A 12,476-nucleotide genomic window follows, 5' to 3' on the forward strand; every position below is an offset into this window, starting at 1 on the left:
TCCCTGAAGAAGTTGTCCAATTGACTCCTAGTCATTATGATGTACGTTAGAGTCATCCTGGAGTATTGATTATTTGATTACAGCTAAAATTCCCTGAAGAAGTTGTCCAATTGACTCCTAGTCATCATGATGTACGTTGGAGTCATCCTGGAGTATCGATTGTTTGATTACAGCTAAAATTCCCCAGAGAAGTTGTACAATTGACTCCTAGTCATCATGATGTACGTTGGAGACATCCTGGAGTATCGATTATTTGATTACAGATAAAATTCCCTGGAGAAGTTGCCCAATTGACACCTGGGTATCTGGATGTACGTTGGAGTTGTCATAGAAACTCGATTATTTGGTTAAAACGAAAATTCCCTGAAGAAGTTGTCCAATTGACTCCTAGTCATCATGTTGTTCGTTGGAGTCATCCTGGAGTATCGACTGTTTGATTACAGCTAAAATTCCCTGGAGAAGTGTTCCAATTGATTCCTAGTCATCATGATGAACGTTGGAGTCATCCTGGAGTATTGATGGTTTGATTACAGCTAAACTTCCCTGAAGAAGTTGTCCAATTGACTCCTGGATATCTGGATGTACGTTGGAGTCATCCCGGAGTATCACTTACTTGATTGAAACGAAAATTACATGAATTCTGGGAAAAAACCAAAAATTTTCCGGGAATGTTCTCAGAATGTTCTGGTAACTACTCCCAGAGTCACTTTGCAAAAATTCCGGGAACCTTTTCACGTGGGGGAATATACATAAATCTAACTTAGACATTATAATTAGAAATGATGCCATAATTTGTGCTTAAATCCTTAAACCGTACACTTTATGACCCATATACGCAAGATTAAATTTTAAATTAAAATTTTAAAAAATTTAATTTTGAAAAAAATTACTGAAAACCCTCAAAAATACGGGTTTTACTCAAAATCCTGACGTGATACTCAATTTTGGAACCCGGGATCGTCTTCAGCACAGAAAAATATATTGGAAACCACTCTGATATCTAAAAAAAACCTTGTAGACCTGTGTATCATTTTGTTATACCCTTAATAAAATCGAAAAATAAATTGATACCTTTAAACAACAAAAATTTCACACTGAAAAAAAAAGGTTTTACTACTTTTTAACTACTCTGAGTAGTACAATAGATCTTCAACTGAATTTAAACGGTTCTGTCAACTATATAAAAATAGTTAAACCAATTAAAAATGTAATTGGTAGAATGATATTTTGTGATTCTATTAACTCAATTTAAAAATGTTAAAACAACTCAAGATGTAAGTAGTAGATTTTACTACTTAAAGTGGTTCAATAGGCTTTAAGAACATTTTTTTGGTACATTTAATAAATATTTTGCAATTGAAACTACTACTTTAAGTATTAGATTTTACTACTTAAAATAGGAAAATAAAATTATTTTTTATTTATAATTGTTTATTATCAGTAGAATTGACTTTTTCATCCTCTCTCCTATACTGACGCTTATTTTATTCCCTAACAGAGAAAATTTCTAACCGACGGTAATTGAACCCTCGACCCTAATGCTCGCAATCCGATACCTTAACCGACTAACCACGCAGGCTCGCTACGACAGTCTGCAAACTACTCGAAGACTACTTTCTGCTTGTCCAATTGGTAATTTAACTATTTAAAGTAGTCATTTTTACTCGAGGGGGAATTTACTAGTTAAAAACGTGTACACTTGACTACCGGTATTACACCTCATATTACCTTTATTACTTAAGTATTACACGTTATTACAGAGTATTACACATTATTACAGAGATATTACATGGTTTTTTGCGTTATTACAGCACTGTAATAACGCATTATTACACGGTATTACACGTTATTACACAAGTATTACAGGAAGAGTGTACACTTGACTACCTGAGTAAATTCCCCCTCGTTTTTACTACTTTTATTATTTGCTATAACTATCCTTTTTAAGTTTTGACTTGTAAATTTTCCATCTTTTAATTATATTATAAGTTGTTTAATTGCATAGTGCAGTAAAATCTACTACTTAAAGTGATAGTTTTAATTGCAAAGGATTTTTTAATTCTACGACATGAATGTTCTTAAAGCCTATTGAACCACATTAAGTAGTAAAAGCTACTACTGAAAGTAGTAGTTTTAATTGGAAACGATTTGTAAATTTTACTTCAAAAACGTTTTTCAAGCTTATTGAATTAATTAAAATAGTAAATAATTACTACTCAAAGTAGTAGTTTTAATCACAAAGGATTTGTTAATTCTACAACAAAAATATTCTTAAAGCCTATTGTACCACTTTGAGTAGTAAAATCTACTACTTAAAGTAGTAATTTTAACTGGAAACGATTTGAAAATTCTACATAAAAAATCTTTTTTAAGTTTATCGAATTAATTAAAATAGTAAAAATCTACTACTTAAAGTAGTAGTTTTAATTACAGACGACTTGTTAATTCTACAACAAGAATTTTATTGAAGCCTATAAAATCATAGAAATTAATAAAAAATTGACTACTCAAAAAGCAATTACATTAATTAAAAAAAGCAATTCCTTTTACTACATTTCATATAACTGGTAAATAGTAGTTGGATTTACTACTCTTCAAATTTTGAGTTGACTACAATTCCACTTGTTTTTACTACCTTAAGAAAATTAATTTTACTACCAACCTGTAGTTGTACTTTAACTACATATTTACGTAAAATCAACTATTACTTATTAACTTCTTAAAAATAGTTACATTAACTACATGAACATGATTAGATTAACTAATAACACAGAAAAAAAGGTGGGTAAAAAGTTGTAAAGATAGAGGATAAAAGTCGTTAGGATACAGGGTAAAGGATAAATTTGTGATGGATAAAAATGTTACTAAAATATTACTAGAAAAATGGATGTCATATTTGAGTAAACTGTCTAATTTTAATAAAAATATTAGTAATTTTACACTTAACTTATTAAATCCACAAATTTTATATAAATAAGTAATTGCACGTGGAAATATTTTTCCTATAATTATTGTCTATTAATAAAAATATCTTTGACTAATACAACTGACAGCTGACGACAGTACGTAAATAATCAGAACTGGGAAATTACAACTCAACGTCTGTATTGTTGCACGAAAACAGAGTTGGGTAGTAACTGAATTTTTTGTGCATATTAGGCTGTGTCAGTTCATCGAGATATTTCGAGTTCAAGATATGACGTCAGAGGTCTGGAGGTACAACAAACAGACGACACAATATTATTCTTACGGGGAAGAAAATTTGTTTCCACTTTCATCAATTTTATTCATACTTTAAACACGGAAAACGCTTGTTGACATATAATAAAATTAAAATGTGTTTTGATAATTAATTTTGTTATATATTTGATTCATTTGCATTGATAGATTCTCTGAATTCGTGATAAAATATAAATATTGAGGTTAGAAAAGTTTGTTTACTAATCACATTTTACATTTTAACATTATTAAACAATATCCAGTATGCATATTATTAAAAAAGATATAAAATATATATTTTAAGTGGGAATTACCGCAGCAGTAAAAGATTTCAAGTCAAACTTATTTTAATTATAAATTAATTGCTATCAATGTATAGGGTATTCATTATATTTTGTTACCGCAATGTCTCATCCAAATTGAGATTACAATCGGATCTCAATTAATTCACTGAATTTACTTTATATCATTGTGCATGGGTGTCACGTAATCATTTCCATGATCTTGAGTTCCTATAGGTACAACAAAACATGTGTGTCCATTTATAATGAGACAAAGTGGGGGTTTCATGAAGATCTCATCCCCCTTGATTCTCATGAACGAACAATGACATCAAAAGTAGGAGATTTTCTGGTATAAAAGCATTTGTGAGACACAAAGTCTGCATTCAACATTATTTTCACTTTCACATAGAATATAATTTATTTTAGTGACATTAATTCATTGAAATACGGTTAATTATTTAGTTTTTGTGTTTATAAAGATACTTTACAACAAAACTTTTAAAAAAATATAATTATGTGGTTTCTTTTATCTCTGATTATTTTAGTGACAGCATTATTAAAGGATGTATATACTTTCCCAGAACCTGGTAAAATTTATTGAATTGATATTTTATTCACGGATTTTTTTTTCACTAAAAATGTACGTTGTTTTGTTTCTAATTTTCATTTCAAAAAATGTTTTTTTTTGCAAAATAATAAAAATATACTAAAAAAATTGTGTGCTAATTATAAATACAATAATACTATTTATTTATTCGGAACACGTACCATTTAATAAGTTAAAAAGTCACAATACTCATCAATCTTTTTTTTGTAAACGGTAATATGAAAAAAATTATGTGCATCTTTACTATAAATATGAGTTACGTTGATCTTTCATTTTCATTACAAAAATGTTATACTAGCAATTATGGATCCCTATGGAAATCCACTAATGTTTATGAGAGAGAAAAGAACTTCAATCAGTGCCTATCCTCATAGAACAATGATGTTTACTGGCTATTATAGACCAATTCGACGATCTAACGGTGATCAAGCAACTGCGGTTTTCGCTCAAGGAAATTCTATTAAAGCTGGAACTTATCTGAAAGGTGATTTTCAACCAAATTATTTAAAACCAGGTCCAGAACCTATTAATGAAACAGAACAATCAAACACGAATGGTGAACCTGTTTCTCAATTAGATGAAAATTTAAGTTTATTGAATCATCAAGATCAAGAAACCCGAAATCCATTTCAAGATGAACCGCAGGTATTTGATATTTTGTAGTAAATTATTATTATTATTATTATAAAAATACTCGATATGAAAAGTAAAATTTTTTTTTTAGTTAAATACAGAATCATATAGAGAAACAACAATTTCTACTGAAGAAACATCTCATACGGAAGTTCCATTGAAGAAAAATGATACAAAGAAAGGGAAGAAAATTATTCGACCAGTGAAAGAAGAAGATGAAGAGGAATATGAAGATGATGATGATGATGATTTAGAAGAAACTATTCCTTTTGTTCCAATGAAAGGAAAACGTCGTTATCCTTTTCTCAATCGTCATATTTTTTTTCCAATGATGTTTGGATATCCATTAGGAGCAACACGATCTGATTCTTCAGGATCTTCCGGTTCTGTCACTGCCATTGCCAACAGTTATTCCACAGGCAAAGGAGGTGTTGCAAATTCTGTTGCCACTGCCTATGGAGGATCGCCTCAGTAAGGAAATTATTTTTATTTCATTTACATTACACTTAAAATATAATATAAATTATAATAAAAAAATATAAATGGTCAGTTTTGCTTGAAACTTGTTACTCGGTGGTTTTTGGGGTTGCTCATTACGAATATGACGTCAGATTTCCAAAATTTAAAATGACGAATCTAACATGGCGGACTCTATATATATATTAAATTTGACTATTTTTAAAAAAATTTCCGCCATTTTGAATTTTAAAAAAATTTCTAAAATTAACATCATATCGCCACTAGTTTCATATATAATTCGTTAAATTTTTTATTTTGTCGTCCTCCATATTGGATCCACCATTTTTAATTTTAAAAATATTGCAAATATGACATTAGGTTCGTAATCAGCGATCCCAACCCCCCCCCCACCCCTAGCAACAAGTTTTATGTAAAATCAAATAATTTTTTAATTTTTTTGTCCGCCATTTTGAATGTTTAAAAACTGACATTGGATTCGTAATTTGCGACCTCAAAAACCTCTAACTAATGATATTTTGTAAGATTATCTGTGCTTTCTGAATTTATTTTTTAATAATATTAAATTTTCTTATAATGTGGGAGATGTGTCTTTTCACCAAAAATTATTTTTTTAAAATAGTTCCATGTATTTTTTCGTCTTAAAACTAATGGGATATTATTTCTACTAACACCCAAAGGGATTATTTGAGGTGATGTTTTCCCTTAAAGGAATTTTCAATAGAATTCCTCCTTTCTGATTTTACTGTATTTCTTTTTTTCTTGATTTTTTCTAAAAATTCTTTTTCATTTGCATATAGGAAAAAATCGAGGCATCCACCAACAGCTGAAGATTGATAAAAGTGCACTACGCTTTTTATATAGATTCATTGACTCTTAATATTATTGTATTAATCTAAAAATATAATTAATTTTTTAAAAAAGAAAATTATTCAATAATAATTGAATTAAAATTGTTCTTAATATATCGCTTTATACTTTGTGACATTTTTGCGAATCTAAACTTGTTATTTTAAAATAAATCATCAATTGTTTATAAAAATTTATACAAACCAAAATTATTATTTTTTATTTTGAAATTGTCAGTACTACGCCAATAGTAAATTTTTGATTGGGTACATATTTTCGTAAAATCAACTATTACTTATTAACTTCTTAAAAATAGTTACATTAACTACATGAACATAATTAGATTAACTATAAAAAAGTAGTTATTTTAACTACTTTCTAGTCAACTACCCAATAGTAGTTGAATTTCTCGGCAACATTTTTTTTCAGTGTTGATTTCTATTTAAGAATTTATTATAATTTTAATGAAAACCCATAATATATTATATTAAGGAAATCGATAAACTGATTTTTCAGGCAATGTTGATGCAGCAACCGCAGTAATATTACAACGAAAATATCCGCTAGATGAATTTTCTGACCCTTCATAAACAATCGTAATTTCATTTTTTATTGATTTTCTTCTAAAGGTCCCATTACCATAAAAAAAACTAGGAATATTTAAAAGACTGCTAGGATTTTTGAACACAGCAAAAGTTTGAGAGTCACATAATTGCTGTAAAAAAAACAATTATTAAAAATAATTATGAATGCAACAAATGATATACAGAAATCAAACAATCCTCATAACAAAAGGATATCCCTAGGATATCCATACGATATCCATATCAATGGTCGATATCCTAGAATGGTCCCCAGGATATCTTGGGATATCCCTAGGATATCCAAACCGCCGGTCTGTGGGACATCAACAGGATATCCCTAAGACATCCTCAAAATATCTATTGGGTATTATATCGCAGGATATCCATGGGATTTCATCAGGATGTCCGTGGGATATTCTTAGGATATTCACGGGATATTTAATATCTCAACATATATTTTTAAAGGTTAAAATTGTTAAGCTAATATAATGAATAATAATATAATAAAAACAAAAATCTTATGAGCTTCTAATTTATTTTAAATGAAGATTTGAAACGCATTTTTCAAAGTTTTTAAATAAACTCATGCACTTAATGTATAATTAATATTAATAGTTATTCGTTATTTGCGGGGAAGAATTTATATTGTTTAAAGCCAATTTATTTTCTGACAATATCAAGCATATGAATAAAGGAATGAATCACGAATGAGAAAAAAATTAGTTAATAATTTTTCAAATTAAACAACTTTCTCGAAAAACAAGTTGCATTTTATTTTATTTATATAAAATTTAATTCACAGAATATTCTCACTCGTAGTCTCATAATGCCTTTAAAAACAGTATCCTGAGAATATCTTCTTGACATCCAGAAGATATACTGAGAATATCCTGAAAATATTTGTGGGATATCCTGACGATATCTATGGGATATCCTGATGATATCTGTGGGATATCCTGACGATATCTATGGGATATCTGGAGGACATTTATGAAATTCTATAGAGATATCCAGAAGATATCCATGGGATATCCAAACCGCCGATTTTTTGGATATCCTTAAGATATCCTTTTGATATCCATAGGACATCCCTAGGATATCTGCGGGATATTATCAATATATCCCAAGATATCTTGTGTTATTAGGGAAGTATATAAATACTTGTTTTTACAAAAAATTTAATTTATCATTATATATATAATATTTAATTATGTATTGAATATATTTAAACTCACTGAAGTAGGCAAGCCTAATTTACACTTTAGTTGAAGTCTATTGTCTTCATTGGTGTTTGCTGAATAGATGCATTTAAATTTTCCAGAATCCCAACCTGGATAGTTAGGATTATGTATATTCATATATTCTCCAATAGATAGTGATCGATTTAGATTGCAATCCTCGCTTCTACTCTCTTTTATTAAAAAAAGAGCAATCACTAAAAAGTGAGAAATTTTTTGAAAAAAAGAACAATTAAATTCTAATTTTTCTTTCGAAAAAATATTCAATATTATATATTGAGAAAAAGAATTACTAAAATCAACAAATATACATATTTAACATTACCAAATAAATGTGAAGAAATTCTTGTAAATTTATTTATAAACATTTTTTAATTATTTATGACTTCCTTGTAGTGAATTAAAAAAACTTTTTTATTTTCGAAAACAAATTATCCAATACAAAAATAAAAATAAAATAAAGAATATTTTTTTTTATTAAAAAATAATTATTAACTCTTGTATTTTATTACTGTAATTATATATACCCTATTTTAAGATTATTGTTCGATCATGTTTTTTTATAGTCTCGCTGTTTTGTTTGTTGAATACTTGTGGTGGGACAAAAGAAGAAATTACAATATTTAAAAATATCGTTTTATCAAATATTAAACAAATACAATAACATTATTAGTTTCAAAAAAGCTATAATAACTACATATATTTATATCTAAATAAATATTTAGAAAGATGTTTTTTTCTTTCGTCCAAACTCAAATTTTTATATAAAGGTCATAAATTAATATATAAAAAAAAATTTAATACATGTGCGACCTACACAGTTAAAATAAGGGACCTTATAATTACTTTCGAAAAAATCGATTTTTATTTTTTCGATGATTTCATATAGAAAAAAAAGTACATTCTTTTGAATGCAAGTTGCAAAAAAAAACAATTTTTTCGGACGTAAGGTTCCTTTTAACTATTCAAGTCACACATCCCTAATAACACAAGGTATCTTGGGATATATTGATATTATCCCGCAGATATCCTAGGGATGTCCTATGGATATCAAAAGGATCTCTTAAGGATATCCAAAAAATCAGCGGTTTGGATATCCTTTGGATATCCAAAAAATCAGCGGTTTGGATATCCTTTGGATATCCCATGGATATCTGAGGATATCCTCAGGATATCTTCTGGATATCGTCAGGATATCCCATAGATATTTTCAGGATATTCTCAATATATCTTCTGGATGTCAAGAAGATATTCTCAGGATACTGTTTTTAAAGTCATTATGAGACTACAAGTGAGAATATTCTGTGAATTAAATTTTATATAAATAAAATAAAATGCAACTTGTTTTTCGAGAAAGTTGTTTAATTTGAAAAATTATTAACTAATTTTTTTCTCATTCGTGATTGATTCCTTTATTCATATGCTTAATATTGTCAGAAAATAAATTGGCTTTAAACAATATAAATTCTTCCCCGCAAATAACGAATAACTATTAATATTAATTATACATTAAGTGCATGAGTTTATTTAAAAACTTTGAAAAATGCGTTTCAAATCTTCATTTAAAATAAATTAGAAGCTCATAAGATTTTTGTTTTTATTATATTATTATTCATTATATTAGCTTAACAATTTTAACCTTTAAAAATATATGTTGTGATATTAAATATCCCGTGAATATCCTAAGAATATCCCACGGACATCCTGAGGATATCTCATGGATATCCTGCGATATAATATCCAATAGATATTTTGTGGATGTCTTAGGGATATCCTGTGGATATACTATGGATGTCCTGTTGATGTCCCACAGACCGGCGGTTTGGATATCCTAGGGATATCCTTTTGTTATGAGGGATGTATAATTTTTGGAATTTTAAGAATCAATTTAAAAATTAATTGTAAATTATCTGTTTCTCTTCGATTGTTGAATAATGTTAAGCAAAAAATTATTTTTTTTTTAAATAGCAATTGTTTATAAACAAATTAATATTTCTTTTAACTTTGGACCCGATTTATGTACTTTTTGTTTATTTTTACATACCTGGAAATATTAAGAATATTTTTCAAAAAAATTTTAGAGTGAGTTCAATCATCCTATTTGTTTAAATAATTTAAAAAAATAAAATTTTTCTTGTTTTTTTATTTTTCAAAATAAAAAAAGCTTTTCGACCACTAGAATTTTTTACTTTACTCGCATAGAAAAGCAAACTAAAATATATTTTATTTTGAAAAAAAAAACGAAAAATGAAAAATAAATTTTTTTTTAAACAAATTATTTAAACAAAAAGAATTATTAGGCCCATTTTAAAAACTTTTTGCAAAATATTCTTAATATTTCCAGATATTGGTAAAAATACAAAAAAAAGTAAAAAAATAAATCAGGCCTAAAGTTAAAAAAAAAAAAAAAAAAATTGGTTTTTAAAAAAAATGCGTTATATGATACTGTCTCAAAAATTCAACATTTTTTTAATTGAAAAATCGATGAAAAACTAAATCTTTCTTTTATTTTTGCAATAAAATTTCTAAATTTTTAGAGTTAGTAATTGTCATTAGAAATTAGTTCCACTTTTAAAATACCTCGAAAAATGCTAGATTTAAAAAAAAAATCATAACTAGAAAATTTGGGCACTTAAAAAAAATTTTAAAATACATAATATAAAATTTTTTATTTTTTTTATTCATTTGGAAATTATTTTTTCTTTTCTCTTAATATTACTGACAATATTTTAATTGTGTATCATTAACTTCAAATGAATTCAATGTGGAGTAGCCATAACGCTGCATGCAAAATTTCCCTCTTCTCCTCTGTACAACATTTGATAAAATAATTTCATTTTATTTGTTGCTGATACTGCGGTAAATTTTTTATTTCCACAATGAGGTACAGGTGGTTTAGATAAATTTGTTTGAACAATAACTTTGTGATGAAAGCAGTTGTCCTGAAAAATAAAAATATAATTAAAAAAAAAATCTAAGAAATTTGATTTTTACATAAATTTTTGTTTAAGAATAAAAACTCTCTATTAGTAAAATATAACTAAAAAAAACCAAATTTTCGTTGAATCAATCAAACGTTTATTTCGCCTATATAATCAAATTATTTCAATGTTCGATAAATTTATTAAATTAAACCAAAAGTTTATTTAGATTAATTTAATATTTATTTAAAGCAAACAAATTTTGTTTTGAAATCATAAAAAAATTGCGTTTATAATACAAAAAACTTGTATATATTTGGTTCAAACAAAATTTTTCTCTGCTAGTGTAATATTGTAGAAATAAATTGTAAAACATTGAGAAACGTTTGGTTATGATCTGAAGTTGATTTGAGCTTATGTTCAGAAAAAAAACTATATTTTAAATATTTTTCTAACAAATGTATAATTATATATATATTACCGGATCGTTAGGTAAATTTAATGTACAGTTCAGGAAAACATGATAATTTTCAGGAGCTCCTAAATCCCATTCGTAATTATGTTCTTCATCAACGCTGTTTTGTGGATAATCTGGATTATACAAATAATAAACTTGATATGGTTCTAGCTCTTGGGGAATTAAACAATTTAAACAACCGGCCTTATTCTCTTTTATAAGACAAGCAATAAGTAATATAGACAACATTCCTGCAAAAAAACAAAAACAATTTTTTTTTTTTTTAATAAAAAATATATATTTATAAGATAATATTATTATTAATTATTATAACTATATTATTTTCATAATTTTTAAATAAGAAAATTAATAATTACCTAAGGAATTAAAAATTCCTTTTGATGAGCGATTTATAAACATTTTGTTTTGCAGTTATTAAAATTTTCAGAAATAGTTTACTGTGCTATTAAATATAGTCACTATATTCTCTGATGTGTGATTTTCATTTTCATCGTCTCCTTTTATATACATATATCGTTATGCATATTTTATTAGCAAAGTGTAAACAATTTAAATATATAACAATTAATATATTAAATTTGAAATAATTTTATCTTTTATATTTGTATGGAATTATAATTTATATTTCGTATCATTTTTAAGTCGTAATTTTTTTTTTCAATACTTATGTATATGTATAAATTAGTATCTAAAATTGTATTATTTCTAACACGTAAAATTGTATTTATAAGCATATAATAGAAAAGTATTTTTCATATATCTCTGGCAACTTTTACTTGAAGAAAAAAACCTTACACTATTTATTTTGATATTTTTTCTAATAAAAATAATAATTTTTATTTCTATAATTGCAATAATAATGATATATTAATAATAATAATGATAATAATAATAATAATAATAATAATAATATTAATAATAAATAATTGAAAAATTTTAAAAATTAAAGTGTGTTACACGTGTATGTAAATAAGTGTCTAAAATTATTTCATTATGTAAATTATAATGCGAAATAAATTTACACTATTTGCTATAATAATATTTATGGAAAATTAAAATAAAGACAAAATAATTTATTTAAATTTCAAATTCTTATTTATTACAATGAAACATTTGATTAAATACTAAATAATTAATTTTGTAAATTTTTTTCAACAACCAGAATAAATTCGCCCGTGAATTTTGT

The 12,476-nt window shown here is 26.3% G+C and overlaps 3 protein-coding genes across 3 annotated transcripts; 1 reads left to right on the forward strand and 2 right to left on the reverse strand.

Annotated features, from left to right (window-relative positions):
• The first annotated feature begins 3,846 nt into the window (after window positions 1-3,846).
• Window positions 3,847-6,278, forward strand: LOC127284650 (zinc finger homeobox protein 4-like). The gene is made up of 4 exons (XM_051310202.1): window positions 3,847-4,090; window positions 4,409-4,755; window positions 4,835-5,214; window positions 6,021-6,278. Exons 1-4 carry the CDS (start codon window positions 4,018-4,020, stop codon window positions 6,055-6,057), a joined length of 837 nt encoding a protein of 278 aa, XP_051166159.1. The 5' UTR covers window positions 3,847-4,017; the 3' UTR covers window positions 6,058-6,278.
• Window positions 6,279-6,320: 42 nt separating this feature from the next.
• Window positions 6,321-8,417, reverse strand: LOC127284656 (uncharacterized). Its single transcript, XM_051310216.1, has 3 exons — window positions 8,217-8,417; window positions 7,889-8,088; window positions 6,321-6,784 (listed from the first exon to the last, which is right to left on the reverse strand). Exons 1-3 carry the CDS (start codon window positions 8,257-8,259, stop codon window positions 6,557-6,559), a joined length of 471 nt encoding a protein of 156 aa, XP_051166173.1. The 5' UTR covers window positions 8,260-8,417; the 3' UTR covers window positions 6,321-6,556.
• A 2,133-nt stretch (window positions 8,418-10,550) lies between these two features.
• On the reverse strand, window positions 10,551-11,806 carry LOC127285827 (uncharacterized). The gene is made up of 3 exons (XM_051312028.1): window positions 11,647-11,806; window positions 11,294-11,520; window positions 10,551-10,833 (listed from the first exon to the last, which is right to left on the reverse strand). Exons 1-3 carry the CDS (start codon window positions 11,687-11,689, stop codon window positions 10,651-10,653), a joined length of 453 nt encoding a protein of 150 aa, XP_051167985.1. The 5' UTR covers window positions 11,690-11,806; the 3' UTR covers window positions 10,551-10,650.
• Window positions 11,807-12,476: the final 670 nt, after the last annotated feature.

The sequence above is a fragment of the Leptopilina boulardi genome, unplaced genomic scaffold, assembly GCF_019393585.1.
Source record: "Leptopilina boulardi isolate dan_hultmark-lab unplaced genomic scaffold, ZJU_Lbou_2.1 LbouV2_121, whole genome shotgun sequence".
Lineage (NCBI taxonomy): Eukaryota > Metazoa > Arthropoda > Insecta > Hymenoptera > Figitidae > Leptopilina > Leptopilina boulardi.

What these genes read in the sequence shown, in the direction of transcription:
- LOC127284650 (XM_051310202.1), top strand. Translation starts at nt 4,018, where the DNA reads ATGTGGTTTCTTTTATCTCTGATTATTTTAGTGACAGCATTATTAAAG. An exon ending in ATATACTTTCCCAGAACCTG is followed by an intron (nt 4,091 to 4,408) that starts GTAAAATTTATT and finishes ATGTTATACTAG; the next exon opens with CAATTATGGATCCCTATGGA. An exon ending in CATTTCAAGATGAACCGCAG is followed by an intron (nt 4,756 to 4,834) that starts GTATTTGATATT and finishes TTTTTTTTTTAG; the next exon opens with TTAAATACAGAATCATATAG.
- LOC127285827 (XM_051312028.1), bottom strand. Translation starts at nt 11,689, where the DNA reads ATGTTTATAAATCGCTCATCAAAAGGAATTTTTAATTCCTTAG. An exon ending in AGGAATTTTTAATTCCTTAG is followed by an intron (nt 11,521 to 11,646) that starts GTAATTATTAAT and finishes GTTTTTTTGCAG; the next exon opens with GAATGTTGTCTATATTACTT. An exon ending in TAAATTTACCTAACGATCCG is followed by an intron (nt 10,834 to 11,293) that starts GTAATATATATA and finishes TTTATTTTTCAG; the next exon opens with GACAACTGCTTTCATCACAA.
- LOC127284656 (XM_051310216.1), bottom strand. Translation starts at nt 8,259, where the DNA reads ATGTTTATAAATAAATTTACAAGAATTTCTTCACATTTATTTG. An exon ending in AATTTCTTCACATTTATTTG is followed by an intron (nt 8,089 to 8,216) that starts GTAATGTTAAAT and finishes CTCACTTTTTAG; the next exon opens with TGATTGCTCTTTTTTTAATA. An exon ending in AATTAGGCTTGCCTACTTCA is followed by an intron (nt 6,785 to 7,888) that starts GTGAGTTTAAAT and finishes TTTTTTTTACAG; the next exon opens with CAATTATGTGACTCTCAAAC.